The 24,861-nt window shown below is 40.7% G+C and overlaps 1 protein-coding gene across 1 annotated transcript in view; it reads left to right on the forward strand.

Annotated features, from left to right (window-relative positions):
• Positions 1–24,861, forward strand: part of nsmfa (NMDA receptor synaptonuclear signaling and neuronal migration factor a) — a 41,624-nt gene that overhangs the window by 6,335 nt on the left and 10,428 nt on the right. The window contains 9 exon segments of the mRNA XM_087173233.1: positions 6,210–6,271; positions 6,571–7,509; positions 8,413–8,485; positions 12,982–13,050; positions 17,436–17,488; positions 19,734–19,823; positions 23,702–23,832; positions 24,506–24,589; positions 24,794–24,827. Coding sequence (XP_087029359.1) covers positions 6,210–6,271; positions 6,571–7,509; positions 8,413–8,485; positions 12,982–13,050; positions 17,436–17,488; positions 19,734–19,823; positions 23,702–23,832; positions 24,506–24,589; positions 24,794–24,827 — 1,535 coding nt within the window.

A 24,861-nucleotide genomic window follows, 5' to 3' on the forward strand; every position in this document is an offset into this window, starting at 1 on the left:
AGACTTTTCTTTTTAGTTTCAGTGCATTCATGCTTGTGCTTGTGAGTGTATCTGTTTGGCTGTTTGCCACACACATAAATACTCAAAGTATATTTTATATATTACAATATATATAATAATACTAAGTAAACACAGTCTCAGAAAAATTTGTCAAATACAGGAACACAGATTAAATAATCAGTGTTATCATCACCATATTATCTATTTATCTAAATGTCCCATTGAAGTTAAGATTTTGATATTCTACATACATAAATACAAGTATTTTTTTGTTTGTTTAGCAAACTGTGGTTTGGGCGATTGGCGGCTATCCAAATGTTGGTGGACATTTTACATCTGTCAGAGCAAACCCAACCATGAAAAAAGTTTGGTTGAAGGGTATTCAACAACGTGGGTGTAAAAGCACCCATAAAAACAGGACGATCAGACAAAAAAGTCAAATAAGAAGCGGATAAAGCAGCACTGGAATAAGTCATAAAACTATTTCACTATCCTTTAATAAGCAGAAGAGTGAGAAGAAAAAAGGGCATGTTTACAGTTGTGTGATGTTCCCATCTATCAAGTATCTAGTTATGCATTGTTCCATCTAGATCCATTAAAAGAACTGAAGTGCTGAGGTGTGTCTTCCTGTTGTTGAGGATCTTTTTATGCATCTGCAGAGTGGTTAGTGGAGTTTGTGGCAGAATATGTTCCAGAAGTGGAGTGCGTGTAATTTTGTCTGACTCATTCAGCTTGTGAAATACTAAGTACGCTACAGTATCTATTGAAGTGTAGACCCAGACAAAAGGCGAAATACACTGATGTTCACTCTCGCTCGCTCACTCAATCACTCAGAGGGAACAAAACAAATGACATTACACCCATGGAAGTTAATGTAACAGGATTAGAGCTACTCTTGGAGTTTCGTTCCGTTTAACACATTGGACCGTACATTTTTCTTTTCAGCAACTGGTCAAAAACGACATGTTTGCGTTTCAAGTGAGAAAGCCCTCTAGGGGCTGTAGGATTTGTGAGTATCGTCACGGCAACATAACAAAAGGGAATGAAATTTTTTCCAACAGTGATTTGTGACGGTTTTGAAAGTACTGACAAATGATGTCCCGTTGATACGGACGTCAGATTAGAAAACGATAATGCGTCATCCTGAAGTGCCGTTTCAAACAACAATTCAGGAACTTCTTGTGTATCTGAGAGTGACAACTGTTCCAAAACTCTTGGTTGCTGTGCTCAAGGACACTGTGATATCTGAAAAGCACTGCATCCACCTGTGATGTTGTCAGGACACGTAACCTTCATGTAAGACAGAAGCAAACATGGACATTGTGAAATTGATAATGTTAATTTGGTAATTTCTTGTATTAAACGCTTGCAATAAGAATATTATTACGAACATATATCGATACTCTTTTGGAAAGTGTGCGAAACATCCCATCATAAAAATAATAGAGATACAAGGCATGGCAGAGTATATAACTGAAGCCTCAACAGTATGGTGTCTCAAGGGGGTATGTTTTCTTTGGTTCTCAAATCCCATTTCCCCACAAGCTCATGAACGCAACATGGGGGATAGTCGTCAAAACACACTTTAAGTTACAGTAGAGTGAAATGCATGGGGATGAAATGCTGCTTCAAAGACTGAAAATCAATCAAAAACCGTCTGTAGTAAAAACGTATGTGAAAGTTGCCTCTTTTCGGTTCGACCTATCCGTGTGACTCAAGCTTTTCTGATATGATCATCTACAAGACTATGATCACATGGTAAAACATTATTAATAATGGTTGCAAAAATCATTAACAGCATCAGTGTCAGTCAGTTTAAAGGCTATTCATGTAGCCTATTAAATGTATAATATTCATTATTTAAAAAGGTAAACCGTGCAAATTTAGATTATTCGGGAACATTACTTCAGACAGTAGCCCTCCACATTACTCTTTACCCTTAAGCTAGCTCTCTGTCTCAAAAACGCTGGTGACACCTGCTTTAAGGTTTAAGATTTATACTCTCACACAGCCAGTGTCCTCCACCTCTCCATCACTGTCAAAACACCTAATTTGATCTGATCTGAATCCAGGACAGAACTTGAACCTGTGCCAACCTTACTGCTCCCATTCGACTAGTGTGCTTACACTGTTTCACTCTAAAGTAACATAAAATTTTAATCTCTCAGCAACCTCCATAGGCAGAAAACTGCATATTTGATAGGGTAGATATCACACTTAATGAGCACCCTAAGGGGTTTAATGACACTAAGGGTTTTAGGGTTGAGCTGATTTTCAAAGATGCAGTTGCCCTGAAGACGAAACTGAATCTGTTGTCAGTTTTGTTTCTTACTTCTTCATCGTCTTGACTGTGCTCTCTCTGCCTCCGTTTCCTCAAGTTTACTCCACTTTTCATTTTTAATATGCCCCCATTTTATTTGTGCACTCCTTCTCAGCTCTGCTGTAATCACATCTCCCCTTCTCAGAAACTCCCCTCCCTAACTCATCTCTTTCGCCCAAAACCCCTGTCACATGTCTGAAAGCATGCGGGATGAATTTCAAATCTCCTTGTCAAGCTCTTCCTCTTCTTCTTCATTTTCACCTGCGCTTAGGGTATCTCTTCCCCGCCACCTCACACACCATGACGTGCTGTTGTGCTCGCATATCACGTATGGAGCGGGTGCAAAACAGCAACACGAGACGACACAGCAGAGACAGAGGTTTTGTTTAAAGGATGGATTGAGAAGCGTTTTGGTCCATTGGCTTCCAACTCAGTTTCCTCTCATGTATAATGGATGATGTGAGCCTCTTGAAACATTGTTTGGTGATTCTAATCAGAGAGCCTGGCCTGTTGAATAATAAAACAGGAGGGCAAAATGAACATGACTGAGGGACACCTGCTGATTAGAGTGCAGGCTGTATTTATCTCAACTGTCCTTAACAGGGGTTGTTGCTTGTTACATCACCGCATGTAGACACACACACACACACACGCACTAAGACACAAAGGTTTCTTATCTTTTGGTTCTTCTGTCCTTTCTACAGAGACTCACGTGCATGCACATTCAACAGAAGAAGTAGAGGATTTCAGGGAAGAGGATGCAGCATACCAGAATTGCAGTGACATGCATGATGAGCTATTTTTAGAAGTATAGTGAAGGGAGCCGGACCGTGTCGCAGCACGTGCGGAGCTTCTCGGTCCTCAATAACACCCCCAAACTCTGAGGGAGTCTGGTTTACTTTGGCTGTGGTCTTCACCATTAGGAGTAAACAACAGAGGAGCTGAAGAGAATGACTGCAGGCACAGAGAAACATTTTCATTTGTACTTTACGCACTACAAAAAATATAAAATTTCAATGAATGTAAAAGCTCCAGTAAGCTGTATTTTCATGCAGTAATTTCCCAGTTTTACCTGAGGAAGTTCTGTAATTTTAAGTGTTACTTAATATCTTTGCAGCTCTAGCATAGCAATAAGAAACCCTCCTGAACTGAGGCACAAACTGTTTAGGGTAATAAGTGGTTGAGGTTAAATAAAAGCATGATCATTAGTGTAATGAACACTTCACCATAGTACACTCAAGCCATATGCACAAGGCTGACAACTGACCCTGGTTTATTTGGCGACACTCATGGTTACTGGCGGTAACAAAAAAAAGTGTGGTTTAACACTACAGCAACATCAGCAACTGTTTGCAGTGAAGCCAAATAAACTGACATTGTTTTAATAAAGAAGTCAATCAATTGTCCGCCTATTTTCATCACACCATGAGCAAGTGCGGTCTGATTTCATGCTGCGCACAGCAGCAGGACACAATACAATGACCTGATGAGGATTTGGATGCAGCTTGTCACCTGCAGCTCTTTATCTAATAGCCCACTGTGGCTGAACATGATACTGACAAGAAACTGGCACATGCATTATCTTACCCAATGCTGTAACACAAGCAGAAACCCTGATTATTACAAGGAGGTTATGTTTTCACCTGTGTCTTTTTGTTTGTCAGCAGGATTACACAAAGAGTACTGAACCGATTTGCACTGAACTTTGTGGAGGGATGTCATGGGCCAACCTAACAAAGAACCCATTAAATTTTGGGGCAGATCCTGCTCATTTACTGTAAATTTGTATTTTTTTACTCTGAAATCTGATTTATGTTGTTTGACTTAGGCCTTGGTGGAGGTCTCGGCTCTCTGAGTGCTCATAGTTGTTCATTTTTGTCTTTTTTTGTCTTTCTAATGGGGGTCCACACTAGCCTCAATCCTCAAATTTGTTGAGTCTCACAGAAGGTCTCCACCACAACTTCATATTGATGATATGTGCATTCCCAAAGGAGCCGTCAGTTCTAAGCAGGTATAGTTAATAGGGCAGATTTTGAAGAGGTTAATGTAACTTATGTAAGAACATAATAGTTCCATTTATAGGACCTCCTCAGGTCAAACATGTCTCATCATAACTGTGCTGTTTTTAGAAGATGCAGTAGGTAAAATCTGCTTCGTTGAACTGTGTTGGAACTAAAATGAATAAATAAGAAAGTGAGCGGAAGAGAGAACGAACAATGGTGCGTCAGAACAGTGTTTGAAAAAAGTTGGTTTTTGCTGCACTCTGTGTGTGAGTTTATGCCTGGTGTGTTGGACAGGCTTTAATAATTGACAGAGCTGGCAGGAAGGAGGCGTACACCCACAGATTTCCCTGTATACAGGGGGTTCTGCTGCACAAATGTGTGTGTATCTGTGTGTGTATCTGTGTGTTTGTGTGTGTGTGTCAGCAGTAACCCCTGACATCGGCTGCATTAGGGAAACATAACCACCAGGAGCACAGGCTATTTTGCTGAATATACTGAAAGCTGTAAACACCTAATTGGCCCTTGATAGTGTAACTGCCACTGTGAACACATCAGGTTATTTTTTAGGATCACATCGATATGAACTCAATAAATTATGCATAATGCTTTTTACACCAGATTTTTTAAAAACAAAACCCACTGATTCTTAACAGGGTCTGACAGTCTGCCTTTTCAAGTGGATCATTAGCGATGAACCAATTGAAATCTCAATGTTAAAAGTCTGTTTGCACAAAGTCAGTGTTCTGTAATGCAACACTACAGGGGTCCGTTGTTAAATAACACATGAACGCTGCAGTACTTCTTCTGAAAAGTACTAGAGGGAAAGTAGTAAGTCTCACAAAATGGAAATTACTGTTACCAGTGTCACAAAATTATACTATAAAATACATATTATTATAGTAAATGTAATTTGTAATTTGTTAGACAATAAGGCACAGTCTCTTTCAGTCAGGTGGGGGAATGACAATCTCATCATGATCCTCACTGTAGGAGTGAATGCATATTAATAGCATAAAGTGTTAGCGTTACTCACATTTTCTCCTTTCTTCTCCTCTTATTCTTAATTACTATCATGAATCATTATTCCTAATAGTTATTGCTGCGGTACATTTCCTCTCAGTGAGTTTCCATCTTGACATTGAAAGCACGTGTTCAGAGTTATCGGTCTTTTTTTTTACTCTGTCTCTCTGCTCCTTTTCCACTCCTGTCACACACTGACTAGAGCAACAGAAGGAGGTCAGTGTCATTCAACCACGAGACCTCGGGCCATTTCATTAAAAGGGATAAGATATTGAGTTTTAGCTATATGTGGCTGGATGGTTGTCTTTGGAGTATTCCTCTTTTTAATTCTGTGTGTGAGTGGGAAAAAAAGGCAGAGAGAAAATAAAAATAAGCTAAGAACCAGATGCAGTGCTGAGGCTGTGGAGCTCACAACATCTATTTTCAGCACATCTCCAAGCAATCTCCTTCAGCTGCTGTCGGGGTTAAGTATTCTTCTAGACACAAAGACAAAGTATATACATCCACACATACATTCTGTGTGTGAAACAAGAAAATAAACATACTTATGGTCTGCTGGCAGCAAATACATCCACCAACACAAACTGAGGTCATCCTGAGAAATTAAGTCAGCCTAAAACAATCCTCTCCATCTCCTCTTGCTGTCTCGTACTCTGTCTTTCCCTCAGTCTGAGGCTGCCTGAAGTGTGGAGATAAAACAGCTGCATCTTAATCTGTGGGTGGCACAAGCCTACAAAGAAGGCAATTAGGTTTATAATTTACAATTCCCTTGCCCTTCTCTCCCCTTCCTCCCCTTTCTCACTCACCCCTCCCTTCCACCCATGAATTAATGTCTTTATGTGTGTCGTGTGTGTGTGTCCCCACAGAGCAGCGCGAGCATTTGGAGAGAACCTGTCCCACACACACTCTGAAAACCGAAACGGATCAGGTCAGCGTCTCTGCCATCCTGTCATTTGTCCATCCCTCTATGCTGTTCTGCGTATTCCTGTGTGGTCTTTAATTCTTCCTCCACCTGCTTCACCTTATCCTCTGCTGACGTGCCAGGCTGCAATCATTAGTGTGTGACTACAACAACTGATAACCGAAGATGATGATATTATCCTCTGTGTCATCTACAAATTGACTTCTTCTTTTTCCTCTTTCTCTCTTTTCCTTGCTGCTTTAGCATCTTGGTTTGTATGTCGCATTCTCTGACATTCGTGTTTGTCTTTATCTCCGACATTCTAGCTCATCTTCTGTGTGACACCTTGGTGGGTCCTGACCCAGAGTCTCCAAGTGACAGGATTGGCCCTAACAACAACAACCACCTCCATCCCTGCACCAACGCAACCAAAGGCTGTGAGGACAAACCAAAGCCCAGCCTGGTGAAACAGCCACTGGGCTTGCTCCAGCCACCTCCGCCCTCCATCACCATTTCTACCAAGCCGACGCGGTTGTCCCTCGAGCGCAGCTTCTCAGCGGAGGAAGACCAGCAGAAGTGTGTCGAGTGCACCCTGCAGCCTGCCCGTGTGTACACCATCACTACCCAGCACGGATTGCTGATGAGCAGCGGCCGGGGCAGCAAGGAGAGCCTAGAACTGGACGTCCTGAAGGAGAAGTCGGGGAGTGGCGGGGTGGGATCCAGAGGTGGTTTGATCCAGCCCTCCACTTCCCCTTCCTCGACCTCTTCATCTCCAACACAGTACCACCACGCCAGCAGCAGCCGGGGCACCGGCAGCTGTGGAAGCAGCCACCACCACAGCAACCATCACCACGGTAACCATCACCACGGGAAACACGACCACCACGCCATCGCGGGCACCAACGCGCCCTCCAGCAGCGGAGGAAGTAGTGGGGCAACTGGAAGCAGCGGTAGCAACCAGCAGCAGCAGTCTCTAAACATGTCCGGGTCCCACTCCCATCATGGATCACACCACTCCCACCATCACCATCACCTGTCTCAGCCCCCGCTGCAGACCTCCGTCAGCGCCCACAACATCCGCAGCTGGGGCGATGGTGGAAAAGGGGAGGCGGAGTGCAGCGGGCTGGCCTGCGATTCGTGCAGTGGGGCCCCCTCGCGGAGCCAGGGTTCCCTGGACCTGGAGAGCGCTAGCCGAGAGGCAGGCAAGCAGCACAGACGCCTAGAGCGGATGTGGAGTGTGGACCGGGTGACTGGGATGGAGAGAGGTGAGAGGGCGGAGGACACAGAGGAAGGGAAAGGCGCTGAAATCCAAACAAGGGCGGGAGGGGGAAGCGGGGGCTGCACCTGAGGCCCTGTGGCTGGGACTGGATTGGTATCAGACCCGAGATGAAATAGCTTTTGACTACTTTTAATCGTTCACATGAGAAATACTCACGGTGAACATGCATGAGGGCACTGAGATCTAGCCATTTCTTTTTTTATTGAACGTAAAGGGATCTATTTAATCTTGCTTCCCCATTAGTCTACTGTTTGTGTCAGTTTAATTCTATTTATTTACAAGCAATATCTCCAGCCTCTTTTTTATGTTTTAGCACCACTTCAGTGAAAAAAAAACAAAAACAAACTTCCTTCCACGTTTATTGTTATTGATATGCACCAAAACACCAAGGCAAATTCCTTGTACGTTGTAAAACCTACTTGGCAATAAACCAGATTCTGATTCAACCTTCAGTAAACATTTATTGAGGAATAACTAAGAAATGTAGTTTTTCATTTTAAGTTACTTTACTGTAATAAATCAGTCCAATTAAAATCACTCACACATAGATAAAACATACCTTAAAGGTGAGCTTGAATTACATTTAATTGTTTTGACACACTTTTTCAAATCTATATCTTCTCCGGTCTGGTGGGGATTGAGGGTTTGATGTTGGATGTGACGTGGTGGTCTGTAGTTCTGACTCTTCGTCTCCCCGTCTTTCTCCTCTGCTGTCTCTTCCTGTGTGTCTCCCTCTCTCCATTTGTGGAGCAGTGGACTGTGAAGTCGGTTTTGTGCTTTCATATTTCTTTATTTAGGACATATTCATTTATTAGGACATATGCCAATATGGCAGATATTTTCCCTTCACTTAACCTTGGTTTCAACAACTTTTTCTCTCTGATTGCAGAGGACACCAACTGGTTCCCCAAGGAAAACATGTTCTCCTTTCAAACTGCCACAACGACCATGCAGGCGTGAGTGTCCAACCTTACATATACACAAACATACATACAGGCACACAGTCACATTAATGGTGTATGACAGGTCAGACTTCTGTGTCCACAATCAAACTAAACGGACCATACCCGTGCTTTTGCATGTTTTAGACCATTAACTGTAAATTGCATTCTTTATATCATCGCCAAACATTCACTATAGGTTTTTAGATCGATTTCCTCCCTTCCAGACAGCTATTGATTTTCAGTTCAGTAAGCCATAAAAAAAAATTAAAAAAAACCCTTAAGGCTTGCCCAAGGAGGACAGACCATCAAAGTGAATATTGTGTGAATTTTCTTTTTGGTTAAACAATCGATGCATGGGAAAGCAGAATTTGTTTTGAAAGCAGTTCTTGTTGGTGGATTGAAGGACCATTTGACACTTTTGACAATTTGTCATCATCACTTCCACAACATCCAAGTTTGACTGTTTAACATTAACATTTGATTTTCCATTAAATTTGTAATTCAAACACAGTGCTAAGTTGACAAGTTTCAAGTATCTGCAAGTTGATTTTGCGTAACCAATTATTCCCTAATTAGTAATCAAACCCAAAAATATACACTTGAAATTGCATGGCATTAATGTCAAATAGATGCAGTTTGTAACTCATGGGCTAAAACAAGCAAAATCAAGTCTTATACACATAAGACAGAGTATGTCTCTGTATGTGAGTGTGAATATGAGTGTGTGCTTTGGTATAAAAGTGCTTGTGAGCATGATTGCGACCTGAGCAGCTGTAAGACGTATCTAAACTGTCACAACCACTTCACATCAAAACGTACACTCTCCAGCAGTCTCCTCCAATCGGTTTCTGCCTGACTTTCATTTTCGTTTGATCCCTTTTTAAATGTAAAATTTGCCCTTTCACCTTTCATCTTGTCTTAGATGTTTGTTAGACAATGTTCAGAGCGCAAAGTCAGACTCGGTCAATATAAAAGCGGATGTTCATTTGGCTCATTAAAGACGCACAGAGCAGGAACAATTATGTGATGTTATGAGTTTACATTTATTCATGGAGGTCACAGAACGACACACCCTGTCTCATTACGCCTCTGCCAGTTCCTTCCTCACAGTTTCTTGGACTCATTGCACACTGGTGTCTAAACTGTGTTTTTTTCTCTCTCTGTCTTCTTCCATGGTAATTAATCTTGGGACACTCAAACAGGATATCGTGAGTATTTTTCCCTGCCTGCTTTCTCTTTTTTTTCTTAGCTCGCTTACCTCTTGTCCATAACTGCTGTCCCTTAACTTAATGTCTACCATTTAACCTTCATCCTTGGGCTGGGTGTTTGAGTAACAGCAGAAGACACACTAATCACAGCAAGACAGATAAAGGGACTTTACAGTATAGAGGTCTGTGTATATGTGTTTGTGTGTGGATGGATAGGTAATTGTGAGTTGTTTGCAAGAAGTTGCAACTTGTCTTTTCTGCTGGCTTATACTAACCACGACTGCAAATATAATGCTCTTACTGATATCGTAAAACCTGTGTTTGAAAGAAAAGTATGTTTTTCAAGAATCATTTTCCGATTGACAGTTATGGCTCAGGTAGAAGCTTACTCAGCACAAATAATGTCTTTAATTCAAGTAAAAAAATAAAAATAAAAAAAGGGGGAAAAATTGAGTGACAGGATGTTCATGAAACATCAGGGATAAATTCCAGTGTAATCCACTGCAGCTGAGCAAGTCTGCCAAGCTCAAGTCAGGAAAATGTCCGTCTGTGTGTTGGCTGGCCTAAACCCTGTCAGCTCACATCCAGCTAGCCCCTCTGTCAGTTTGACACACACACACACACACACACACACACACACTTATATGGGACAATCATTAACATCATGTATTCTCTAGCCCTTTACCCAAACAATCGAATGCCTAACCCTAACCCTGACCTAAACCCAATTGTAACCTTAACCCTAAAATGAAATCTTAGCCTTCAAATGTCCCACAAAATGTCCTCACTTACCAAAAATGCCTTCCAAGGTCCTCACAAGGTGGCTTTTACAAACACACACACACACACACACACACACACACACACACACACACACACACACACACACACACACACACACAATACGGCGAACACAGCAATAGATAGTTTGGCCCTTTAAGATTTTTGTGGCAGTCATGTTTGTGCTCTAATCTCACTCCACAGACAGCACTAATTATCACTAAATCTGTGCTGGCTGACTTTAGCCATGTTTGGCACTGACTGTGGCTCTGGAGGGATTTATCAAAAGCAAGTATTTATAGTGCCAACATGTGATCCTTGGTGGCCTCTGGTAAAACTATTTTATCAGCTGTAGTTAAAATGAAATCAGTTATCAGTCAGTTTTCAGCCATCTATTCAATAAGTCTGATGAAACCTTGGTAGATACGTATGCAGTATATGAAATTTGTTGCATGCAAATCGCTAACTTCTGTATAGTTGGTTGAGCAATCAGATGAATGCTAACATTGATAACACTACTAGTGTATCGCCAAGCCAAACCTTGACATTTCATACTGCACACCCCCTGCTCCAACCACACCTTGCCTAACTAAACTCAGCTAACCCTAGCTGCTCTTCAAACCTGATGGTTTCCAAGTTCTCTTTATTCTGTTGACAGAGCTAACCACTGCCTACTAGCTCAAAATAAAGTTTTGGGGCTTATTCAAATTTTATTTACAATCATTAAGGGATTAGTCTGGTGATATTCTATATTTGTTCTTAATGTAGTCAAATCAAATCACAGAAAGACCAAACCAACAATGAATTGAACCTACTGACAAGTTTTGTCTGTGTAGCCATAACCTGATAGAGCTCATTCCTCTGTGCCATAGAGCTCCACTATTGTAGAACAACACTGAGAGACCACTGTACTGTACTTATGCACAACAGTGATATGAGCTAACGCTAGCACAACATACCCATAATGACAATGCTATGGCTAACTAAGCTGATATTCAGCAGGTACAATGTTGACCATGTTTATTGATGTTTGTTGCCTTAGTTCATCATTAATATTGAAGTTATTTGGTCACAAACCAAAAGAACAAATTCAAATTTGTACTGGCAGACTAGACGACTGACATCACCTGCTACAGTCACACTGCTGGCATAACTAAAGTATTCAACACAGGCTGCATCAATGAGCCATGCCATTACTCTGGGTAACATCTTCTTCCATTATGATGAGAAAAGGTACTGTAATGCACTATTTACTCTTGTTTGAATACTTACTTTGGTCATTCATATAGGCTATGAAGCCCTGCTGTCTCAGGTGCTTATGTAAACTTTTCTGAAGCTGAAACTATATTTGTGACAAGTTTTTAAAAATGCATGCCTTCAGTTCGCACAACAGGGCTTGAGGCTAAGTGCCACAGACTGGGAAGGGAAGTTTTGATAGATGAACTAATGCATTGGTTTTGGTCTTTTTATGGGATTTGTTCAAACTGAGAAAAATACAGAATAAGATCTTTTTTTTCATTATAGGGAAATGTTGTTTTGGGGGAATTTTACTAGCTATTTTTACTCTATATTATTTAGAGTCTAAGTACCCACTGTGGGGTATCGCTGAAGACACAAATCATTATCATTCTGTTACTATGGTTGGAGATGCTCTATCTCTAGCTCTGCCTCTGTTAATGGACAAATATTAATCAGCTTCACAGGATTGTTGGGTCACACCAACAATCCTGGGTTAACGACAGTGAAGTCTGCTAAAGACATCACCACGCGTTGAAAGTGATGCATTTCACACCATGTTTGTACTTTGACACATGAAGGTCCAGCATGAACCCAGTGGAATCACTTTCTTCTGGCAAGTTTGACAGTGGCTGACTGGAATGAATGGGGGGCAACAACTTTGCCCTCTTTGCCATTTACATCTTGCAAGTGGATTCTAGCTTTATGTACGTATCCATGAAAACTGAACACCAGGCTGTCAATCAGATGTATCAAACCCACAGCATTGGAGAATATGCACGTTTTAGAGTGGAGCTCCTAATTGAGCCCACAGACCTCCAGATGCTAAATTAAGCTAGTGTAAGCTCACAACTCAACATATCTTTGAGCTCAACGCGAGGATATAAAACAAGTATCCATGACCGATTCTGGGAAAGGATGAAGAATTATAAAAATTCCCCAAAAACACACTATCCCTTTAAGACTTACAACTCAAGTGGAACGACTGAAAAGACACATTAGGTCATGAGATCATAGGTTTCTATTGTAAAATGGATTATTTCACATGCAGAGTGGCACATTTGTTGCAGGGATGAACAGAAAAGACGATTTGAGCTGGTGATGTGATTTGACTTTCTGGTCTTTATAAGTCAAAGCTAGCTGCTGCCTACCTACAACAGCCTCCCCCTTCACAGCCAAATAACCCTGCAGCTAAAAGCCCTGGCATCAGCTTCCCTGCACTGTCCTACCCCTCGCTACGCCAGCATTCTCCCTCTCTCATCCCTTTAATACTGTGCCACGTCCTGGCAGGGCTTTCCGGGGATTTGTGCAGAGAAAAAGGAGAAAGAGGGAGCAGGATTCGGCAGAAGTCATCCAGAGGTACGAAGCGTCCCCTGCCAGGCTGTGCTTTGCTTGACGGCAGTTCAAGCTCGTTTCTGGCTACAGCTCCGTCGTCACTTATTTACAGCCGTGTCTAATCTGACTAAGCCAAAGAGTCAGAACGTGGCACTTGAAGGTGTGAGGACGTCAGCAGCATTCAATAGGAGTGAAAAGGATCTGCTTACTCGATACCTGCTACAGTGCCCCAATTTCTAGGGCAGATTTGTACTGCCAACCACGGTGAAGTGGATTTTTACTCCTAGACAAAACTGACAAAGATCAAAATCGGTACATACTGTACGGATAGTTAAAAAAGCTTTAAAAAAAAAAAAAAAAAAAAAAAAAAAAAGATAACTGTGCTCATATTGGTTGATAAGTCACACCCAATCTGTACAAACGAAGCCATTGGAAACACAGAGTGAGATTCTGTAACACTTGTAGTAATGACATCAGTGACGAATTCAGAAACCATCCCACTCAGGCCCAGATGTCCTGTCACACAGAGGCAGATGGTCGATGTGACAACATGCAGTACATCTCATTTCCTTTGGCATCTCAGTGTCATCCAACTGCAGCGTCAACATTATTAATGTCGCGTGTTACTCAAAATATGAACCTTTGGGGGAAAAAAACAGAAGAACAAACTTTTAGGAATAGTCGTGCCTCCTTGTACTGAGATCCACTGGAAAACCTCCGGCACTGACCCAAAACCATCTCTTTAAGAAAGATTATATCTAATCAGGCTAAGGCCACGTCTATCTCAAGGCAAAATGCATTCCATTATGGTCTTTTATCCTCAATAAGCTTAGTGTTTGACCACTTAAAAACACATTAAAGAGAAAGACCAGTAAAAAAAAAAAAAAAACACCATGGTCTTGTGTTCCAGTATATGGATCAGGGAAATTACAAATAAGAGCAGAGATTTCTTGATGATACAATATATGATGCATTCCTGGTCAAATGTCTTTTCAGAAGGCACAAAGCTTTTGTATTTTGTGCCATTTCTAGATGGCCAACGTTAGGGAAGCACTAAAAACGCTGGTGTGGATGAAACACAAAGTTTACAAGGTATCTGCATTAATATAGACATGGTCAAAGCCACATAGCTGTGCGGAAATTATTTCTTTCATACAGTAGCAGTCTGCAGACTGGGCATCTGTCAAGTGAAGACAGAGGATGATCCTCATTCCCTCACAGATAAGACTCCTGCTGTGTTTGCATTGGTGGACTTAATGTACTCGGTTTTCCACTGTGTGTAAATCCAAAATAATAATGAAGACAAGTTTAACTATAGTTATAAACAACACCAAAACCCAAAGAAAAAGTAAAAGAGCCATTTCAGCAGGGCTCTTAATCACCGCCTGTTATCTCAGAGTGTGTTTCATCATCAAAAAGCAGATTTTCTCTGAACTCTTTGATGTGAAATGTTCACTTTCCTTTTTATCATGCATTACTATTGCTGAACAATCTGGTTCTTTTCTCAGGATTTTTTGAAGTCTGGGTTTCTATAGGTAATGCCTCTCAAACTGATCTGCCAGTCTAGCTGCTGCCGCACATGCAGTTCGTCTTATTGTATTTTTTTTCTAAATGCATCACTCAGTGTCCTCTTTATCAGGGAAGAGATGCTTTCTCATACCTGCTCAAACTGAGCATTGACTGCATCACTATAATCAGTTCCTGGCCAGAAATACAATTGCTAACCAAACATATTTATACAGAGAATTACATGTGTTGTGAGTACTACTTCCAAATTCACAAAGTATACAAAACCCAAGGCAAGAAGTAAGACATTATTAAAGAAACGTGGAGGACTAAGACAGAGTCTCCACTTCATTAAAAGTAAGAGGAAAAGGAAGAGACAGTAAGACACACATGAAGAGTGAAAGGAGCAAAAACAGGAGCAAATGACTTGTAAGGTAGCAGAGGAACAGAAACAATGCAGGTGTGATCATGTTTTTTTCCTATTCAAATAAAGCTGTTGAGAATATTAAAGATGGCTGTAAATATCACCTTTAGAATATTAATCCCTATTTCATCTTATTAATAATTTAGGGGATAGTTCACTTAATTGAAATTGTATTATAGTGGTAAGGCCATAGTAGAAATAGCAGATGGAACAGGAGTAGGCTGTAGTAAATGTGCCAATACAAGAATAAAATATGGAACATGTAAATAGGTAAAGCAAAAAATAGATGGAAATGAGTTACAGAGAGCGCTGAAGCAGAAGGGGGGGGGGCCTGTCAGACTGTCTTTAGATGGAGGTGGACATGGTTTTTCCTCACATGTTCTCTCTCTGTCTAAATCTCATTAACAGTCTCCACACCTCTCCACTGTGGGCAGCTAAGGTTTAAGCACAGGGCAGTCAGTGTATTCAAGTGTGTGTTTAAGATCTCTTTATCAAAGTATAAAGTAAGTAACTGTGATGTTGCTCATTTGTAATTAATAGTGCTATTTTTGCTAATTTTTTTTAGTCATGTATTGTGATGATACAATTAGTTTTGCTCAGAATTAGCAGTGAAATTCATTGTTTGATGTTGCACGTTAATCCTTGTACTATTGAAATCTTTATGGGGGTAAACCAAGGACAAATAGACTCCAAAGACTATTTTCTTTCTTTTATGTTGCTTCTGTATTTATGCGCTTCTTTACCGCCGGATAAACCATATGTGCGCACACACACACACACACGCACACGCACGTGCACGCGCACGCGCACACACACACACACACACACACACACACACACACACACGCACACACGCAGAGATCATTAATCATGAGTACAGACTGGTAGCTTGGTGAACCACTTCAGTGTGTAGATGTGACATGGGAGGGAGGCAGAGAGATGAAAGGATGTTTATCTGGGGCTCTTGCATAGAACATCCTGTCAGGACTAGCAGCAAGTCACAGAGAAAGAACTATACAAACCCTATTGGTTTGTTGGTATTAAACACACTAAATGGATTCCGGGTGTAACATGGTAATGCAAAGCCTTTATGTCCAATTACCTACAGACTACAAATACATAGCTCTGTGACATGTTTGCAAAGAGGTTTATTAAGAAAAAAATGATCATTGTTGTATCATTGTCTTTGACTAAATAGTATGTTGTACATAACAGTTTAAGTTTTTGCACATTTAGTAGTGTAAATTCTGAGGAACAGTCCCTGAGATGAATCTGATAAATGAGTAAAACACTGCTGACAGCAGCATAAAATTGATCTCTAGCAGATACAATCTCGTTCTGTCGTTCTGCCTTCTGAATATGGATGTCAACAGAAAAATATTCTCCTTTCAGAGCCTCATTAGCCAATGATTATCCTCACCGAAATATAGTCTAGATTCTCTACCGCTACATTTGAATAATTAAGATAAGAAAAAGCTTGGTTTGTGGATCCAAAGGTTTTTCCTTAAATCAAGACCGGAAAATTCATGTACAATCAGGTAACTAATAATGGATTCAAACAGAGCCTGACCTTTGTTACTGGCTGATAATGTCACAGATGTACCAGTATCTGTGTATATTGCCAACACTATTGCCAGACTGCAAAATCCTGCATTACGTTCAATGACAATGTAAAATTCTTCCCTTCTACAATATCCCTGCTTGGCAGCTATTGTACGTTTTATCCTCCATCCTTTAACATTTCACCTTGCTACATAAAAGACACACTGCTTCCCGTGAGGCAAGGCACTGGATATAAATCATGAGGAGAGGATTTGTCAATATGGATGTAATTTCAAAGGATATTGGGCTGATGTGTTGGTTTCACTTGTCTCACTCAGTATATACTGTATATCTTATTCACTGTTCTCTAGTAATCCAATCTGAGGGCTCCAGGCTCTAGACTCATATAAATGAAATCAATCAGGCTTGGACTCGTTAGCCAAATGACACTGTGTCTACCACAGACACCATCAATAAAGCAAAAACTCATCTGCTTGGAAAAATAAAGAAACAAACTAATGTGTACCAGTTTGGCAAAAGAAACTCCCTCTTACTTGGCCTCTGGTGTGGCTCAGAGCACAAAAACTAAACACAATACCAGGGTTTCCCTGCCTGTTGTTACATGAATGAATTTCAGAAATGTACACCATATGATCCGATGAAACAAGATATTTTTGTATTGTGATACATGATACCCACACCACCCCTGTGACCAGTATTTTCCACTCACATTGACACGGAAATGTGTATATTTACCTATAATTACCTCCTTTTCAACATTGTAGAAATAGAAGCTTGACACTAAACTCCTCTCTTTTTGTCTTGCCTGACTTTATTTCCCACCCACCCCTCCCTCCTTCCTCTTTCTCCTCTTTACACTTTGGTTCTTCCTCTGTCCGCGGTTATCCCTCCTCCACTTTGATATCTCCACCCACAGGAACTTCCGGAAGCATCTCCGTATGGTGGGCAGCAGAAGGATTAAAGCACAGAGTGAGTCAGATATGAGTGTTTGTGTGTGTGTGTGTGTGTGTGTGTGTGTGTGTGTGTGTGTGTGTGTGTGTGTATGGTTGATGTGTTTGCTAAAACTGACTGATGTTGTTCACACCGCCATCATCCGTGTTTTCTTTTTCTGTTCTCTTGTGTGTTATTGGCATGTGTGTGTGGCACCGAGTGCTGCTGCTTTGCTGGGATTTTGTAACGCTCTGTGGTATTTCCTCAAGGATTCTATGTTTATAAGTGTGTTTGACAAGCCAGCGATACGGGTCTGTGCATGTGTGTGTGCGCATGTGTGTGCGTAGTGTACGGGTGTGTAAGCTGTAGTTGGTCTTTTGCTGTTGCATTGCTTTGAATGTTTTTTGGGGGTTTTGTTGGGTTCATTTTAAAAGTTTAAAGACAAGGACACTAAAATAGCAAAGTGATGATTGGTTATTGATGGAGAAGTGTGTGTCTGTGTGAGTGTGACTGCACATCTATAACACATCAGCAGGAACGCTTTGGGTTATATGAGAACAGAACACTCCAGGTGACCAATCTTGAAAAGCTCCGTTTCTTTAAACAGATATATGGTACTTGACCTTTTGCAATGAAAATCACTTGTGAATTTGTGAATTTTTGTCAAAGTCATTATTCTCCAGACCAGAACTATGAAGTCAGATTGGAAATGTGACTAAAAATGGCCTATGATTCTGTCAGGTGTATAAAAGTTTAGCAAAACAGACATTGCATTATTTTGAATTTGAAAACCGAGGTTGTTACTTCAAGATGAGAGTCGGACACAAGCAGAAGTAGATTTTGTTTTGACCCTGACGACCCTGAGCCCAATTAAAATGCAAATATGTCACCTATCACTGCATAGACCAACTCCCCAAATGTGTACCCTGGCAGATTTTTGCAATGTAGACATTTACTAAAATCCAAAGTCTTGTTGATGCTGACCGTAATGTCAAGTTGTTCCACTTCTCAGACAGACCCCTGCTGTGAGGAGGAACTTGTTCTCCTGGAGCTAATTTCCTCTTCAAATTATACATTCTTGTTGCAACTCTGCATAGCTTTGGGTGAAATGACATTCCCCTCATGGTCACAGAATTTGGTGGCAAGGCTGCAGTGTTTCACACATCAGTGAAGTCCAGTGGCCTGCGGCGACTTCTACAGATCAAACAAGCAGAGCTGAAGAGCTGAACCAACTAGCTCATTTACTTGCTATCGATACCTCCTAACACTAACACTATAAAATACAGTTTCCACAAGCATCTGCGCATGTGTATAATAATGTCTGCAATATCAGAACTGATCTCAGAATGGTGGAAGCCGAGTCATAGCTAGTCATCCGTTAAAGATCCCAGGATTATTCACAATGCACATGCGCAGAAGTCCAAATAATGCTGCTCCCCTTTGTGCTTGACAAGCGCCATCCTTCATCAACTGGACATGGCCACGCCCACGAAAATGACAGAAATGATGGATGCAGCTGCTGGGAGTCAGATGAATGCTATGAAATGAAACTGGGCCAAATCAAGTCTGAGGGAATTAAGACCCCATATGAATCCAGTCCTGACTATATAGTATAAATCAAACAGTATATATCACAGAGTACTGGTGATGATGAGATCACACAATAGAACATAATGTTTTCATATGATTACAGAGGTTATTTCTACAGGGAAATTTGTACTTGAATAGAACAAGTTGGTGTCAGCAGCAAAATGAACAGAGAAGCATTAGGGAGGATACAGCGGCAAGAAACTACAGAGGCCAAAAAAATATGGCGCCTTGAGGGACAGTGTTGATTAACTGTGTCAAATACTTTAAAGTGGATAAAAATATTCTAAGAGCACAATGACTACTGTCCAAAGCAGAGCTGATTTTAATCGATGAGTTGTAGCTCAGTGGGTCTGTGAAATGAGCGCAGTCTTTTTAAATCCATACTGATGATCATATAGAAAGGAATAAGCAGCAGGATGCTTTATATGTTTAAGATATAGGATTGTTAGCGTACTGTACGTGTGTGTTTGTTGGACAGTTTGTATATGCAGGCATTTGTTGTTGTGTATTTGTGCAGAGGAGGGATGGCACTGTACAAACACTATATTTGTGAACTTGTAGCTGCATCCGCCTTTGCACTCATATGTGTTTTAGGTGGTGAGTGTACAGAGGAAACAGCCAGTTTGCGGGCTTGTTGGTGTGTGTGTGTGTGCGAGTGTGTGTGAGTGACTATCTCTCCCCCCGCCTGCACTAGCGTTCGCTGAGCGTAGATCGAAGAGTTTCAGCCGTTCCTGGAGTGACCCCACCCCTGTCAAGACTGACTCTCCTCATGAACCCAGAGAGAGTGAGTTAACACAGACTCACGCACGTGCATGGACACACACAGGCACGGACACACACACAGCCACGCAGATGCTGACACACATAGTTTCTTAAAACTGCAGTGGCTAGACAAAAACGGGGCAAATTAAGGCTTTTAACTCTCAAGTAACCAAACCACATTTACAATAATACAGTATATGTATGTTCATTAATGTGCTTTTAAGTGAACAAGGACAGAACAAGTTTTTAGAGCATGCAAGGGTAACCTTGTGAAAGTAATGTTTCAAATTTGCAAGAGGAATTTCATTAGTAAATGTGAGCAAGACTTTTTTGCTTGCTAACCTTAGCTTGCATTCCTAACATGCACACTCACGCTGACCTGAACCTGTAAGACCCCACCTGTTAAGTAACGTCACAATACTTCCAAATGTGGTCAACTGACACTTATGTAAACTAAACGTCACCCACACTGCCACATACAAAAAAATGTCCTGTTTAAGATGTCTATCAAAAATGGCTGAAGGGTCTTCTCATGTTCTCAAGTGTTTATGACCTGCCAGATCGGCTGCAGTGAGAACTGTGGGAGCACATTTTGAACTGTGTTCAATTTGTGGAGTTATAAATTACTGACGTGTCCCTTGTTCCCTCACATCTTGACAGGCAGATTGATTACAGCTCGACTTTGCTCTGTGCTCACTCAGTGCTTTTGTCATTAATTAATTCCATACACAGGTGGCTCATACGGAGTCGAAAGCCACTTAGCGGCATTCGTCAGCCAAAAAGAACGGGCAAGGAATCAACAGTTTGATGTACGAGCATGAGCAGGATTAACGGTATAGCTGAAATGATGCCACTGTTTCAATGCTCCTCATCAAGGTCAATCAAAAAATAAAAAAACAACATCTTGTACAGGGAAGTACAGTGTAAAGAGTGACAAATACTGACAACGGCAAAGGGTAAACTAACTTTGTACATGGAAGTACAATTTTGAGGTACTTGCAGTCTATTCACTACTTTTATTCCACTACATATCAGAACTGCAGCAGTTTTTCCCCTAAACAAAAAACACTTTTTTTTACAATTATGCATGTCTTTAATTTTGATATACATCTCACTGCTAATATGACTTATACTTTTCTATTGTGATATTGCTAATTTCACTGCACTTATTCAACCGCAATTAGGCTACTTCTCAGAAGATTCAAGACTGGAAAGCAACTGACACAACCTGTTAATAATGTCTTCAAGTGGTGATTTAGTTACTTGAAAGTTTTCATAGTGTTTGCCATTCTGTCTGCAGCCTTACAGACACATCCCAAATAGGACACATGATATCACAGAACCCTGTACTGTATGTACTGCATACTTCTCTGTTGCGCAGAGGTGACATTTTGTCGTCACAGTTTCACAGCTCAGTTCCCGGGTAAGACGAGTCAAGAACAACTAACACTGAAAATCTGCGGACACTTGCACATGAAACACAATCACACGTACAAATTGACTGTCTCTGCTGTTGACTCTGACCCTGTCCATCTGTCTCCCTCTGACCGTGGGTCTTTCTTCAACTTTGTGATGCTCTCTCTTTCTGTGAGTATGTCTTCCAAACTGGAGTGTGTGTCCCGGTCCGAGTGTGTCCGCTGGTGCAAATGTTATTGCGAGGATCTGTGTGAGGCGCGTCTCAGTGTTTCTAAAAGGCTTCGAGCACACACTGTTTGCATGTGCTGTTTGTCTATGTCAATGTCTGAGTTTGTGGTTTTATGTTTTTTTTCACTTCCATCGTCAGTGTTTCTGTGTATCAGAGTGTGATGAAAGATAAATGAACTGTTGATGACAGTCTAATGGTGTGGTTGACACCTCAGTCTCCCTCTTTCCTCAGGGAAAGGTATTGTTCTCTGGAGGAGTGACATTAATTGTTAGTCTTGCTTGTCATTTCCATTTTTTCACCTATTGTTCTTCTTCAATTCTCCTTTTCAAACTGCTATTTCCCCACGGGTACATACAGTGTTTTATTAGATTGCACAGGATACCTATTGACCAAGTATTTGAGCTAGAGCTACTGACACTGGAGTTTTGAGGCAGATACCAACATAGTTATTTGAGAGTTTAAAAATCTTCTGATGACATATTGGCCAATCTTTTTTTTTTTTTTTTTTTTTTTTTTTTTTTTTACACACATAGAACATGAACAAACATTTTTATAACAATCCTTTACATTTAGTTATATGAGAATGGCTTCATAATGTAGCTTCTTTCTAAAAGACTATTTTACAGGCAGGAATGGGCTGTGTCAGAAATGGTAAAAATATGAACAAATAGAGATTTATTAATAACACAATCTAACACTCCAACACAAGTATATAATACATGGTAAAGCACATGTATACAGCAATAATAAATGCTATAATTATTCCATGCCCTTAAATCACATTGTAATTAAACTACAGTATTGAAAGAAGGTGATTTAATTAATTAACATTCGATGGGAAAGCACTTAACCTAACAAGGATTAAAACTATTTACAGAAACATGTGAAATAATTAATGAAGAGAAGAAGTAATAACTGCATCACACCCCTCGGAACAAGATCAAAGAAATGCTGGCAGCTCTTGCTAGCAAACACCTGTTGCTTGTTAGCCGAAACACGTAATTGATAAAAGGCAAACTGAACGTCAAACTAATTCAACAAAACAACAACAACAAGGCACAGCAACATGGAAACAACAGACACAGACGTAATCCACATGAACTACAAGCTCGAGGGCTCGACTTTTTATATCCACCAGTTCACACCCTCACGACCATCTCAACCACCATGGCAATTAAGGAATTAAAAACAAGTAGTCTCAGTTCAGCCACACAGGTTTTCTGACACAAAAACTGTCCAATAATATAAGCCACGACAAAATATTGTCTGGGCTCTGCTTTGAGGCGCCACATTTCTTTCCATTGTGTATCTCTTGGTGGTTCAATGTCAATCACTTCTTCAGTGGTTCTGTCGTCATTGTAACGCTGAGTATGTCAGTGAGCATCGTTAATATTATTAGTCACAGCTGCGTTTTCCTGCAGCTGTAACTAATTAGAAATGTAAGTAATGTAAGTTTTGAAAATCGGGTCAAGTTAAATTAACTTGAGATATTAAGTTGAGTCGACTTTTTTGTCACAGTCTGTTCCTCATTTGACGTGAACTTACAGCTGCAGCTGGTGAAGCCAGAGTCAGTAGGAAAACAACACGCAAGTCCAATCACTTTTAAATTATAAGTGTATAGAGGTATAGGGACTGACAATAACTTTCCTCATGGTTGGCACTGTTTCCATTATTAGGAAAAGAAACAACAATGTCATACCTTTACATGAATTAAAGACACAGCAATTACAAGATTAAATCCTCCTCTAGGTATGAAATAAATCAGCTGCTGGTTTAATTAATCTGAGATACTAATTAGTTGATCATTTTTATAACTTTTTAAGACATAAATACAGTGTGTCATATACATTATGATAAAATGTCAGAGAACCATGACCTGATGCTATATAGCACCTTCTCCTATTACAATAGCTGCCCTCTGATCCCAGTTAGGTTTTCATAATGTACCCTGGTTGATGCCAGAAATCCTGCTGCCACACTTACTATCAGTCATTCTTTTTTCTGCTCCTGCCAGCTGTCTCTGCTTTCTCCTGTTCCATCAGTCATTTTCTTGTCACCACCATTATTAACAGCTCCATCTGTTTTCCTTTCCTCTACTCTCACCTTTCCCCACTTCTTGGACACATCCTCCCTTTACTCCCATATCTTCTCTTTCTATGTCACCTTTCTTGCCTCCCACTCCAATCCCAACACTTTAGCCCACACCCAATTAACTCAAGTCCTCTCCCTCACTGGTGCGTCATATTCTCTCCTAGGCGGAGACCTGCAGACCTCCTGTGGCACCCTGGATGAAGGAGGCCTCGACGACAACATAGACTGGGAAGAGGAGAGAGAGATGGAGCGGCTCGCCTGTGAGGGAGACGACTTTGTACCTCCCAAAATCATGGTAGGAGATTGAGATCGCATTGATCTGCAGATTATTTCACAAATGCAAATGTCTGTAATTGGGGCATCGGATGAGGAGTCAGGACTCATCAACCGTAATCTGTGAAATTACCAGTTAACAGTTTGATGTTACAGTAAATCCTTTGCAATCTAGGTGATTTCAGCCCAATGTATATACACTCATAAACAAAAGCGATGTTTTATCCTTACCTTTAGTATTGTTTTACACATTTTATGATGAAGAACAACAATCACATTCTTCAAATTACTTAAAAGTATAGACTTAAAAAATCCCAAAGAAAATTGTACAAATCAATTAGTTTTTCCCATCTTTAGTGAATGAGGCACAACGAAAATAGTCATTTTAGAAACTATGTTAAGGATTAAATACTGACGACTGGTCTGAGCTAAAATAGGTTTAGTTTTTGCACTGTAACATGATATTCAGGTGAATTACCTGAAATCTATCTAGCGGATTTTCTACCTTAGTACTGTGAATATCATATAGAGCTCTTCTATCCCCTGTAGGCATGAGGATGTGATAGTTTGCTCTTTTCCCCTTTCCTCTAGCTTTTTTTTTTTCCTGAAACTCTGCCATTCTCTTTCCCCAATCTTCCTGACATCCCACTTAACCAATCTTTCGTCTACCTCTTCTGTGTCTACTTCACCTTTAGCTGATCTCCTCTAAAGTCCCCAAGGCGGAGTATGTTCCTACTATAATCCGCAGGGATGACCCCTCCATCATTCCCATCCTCTACGTGAGTCAAACACAATGAAACGTAGACATGCTACACAATACAATACATGGCAGCCCTGTCTCAGGGTTATAGCTACATGGACTAACCAAGAATATAATTTGTTTCTTTTAAAAATGTGCCGTCTTATAAAGATATGTTTCTCTGCTGTCTTCATATTTTAAAATATCAAATGATCATGTTTTATGTGAATGCCTTTTTCCTCAGGACCATGAACATGCAACCTTTGATGATATTCTGGGTGAGTAGGCTTGGATCTGCCTTTTCCACCTGTA

This window comes from Seriola lalandi, unplaced genomic scaffold (genome assembly GCF_002814215.2).
Source record: "Seriola lalandi dorsalis isolate HSWRI2012SDOR001 ecotype SW California unplaced genomic scaffold, Sedor1 jcf7180002054133, whole genome shotgun sequence".
Classification (NCBI taxonomy): domain Eukaryota; kingdom Metazoa; phylum Chordata; class Actinopteri; order Carangiformes; family Carangidae; genus Seriola; species Seriola lalandi.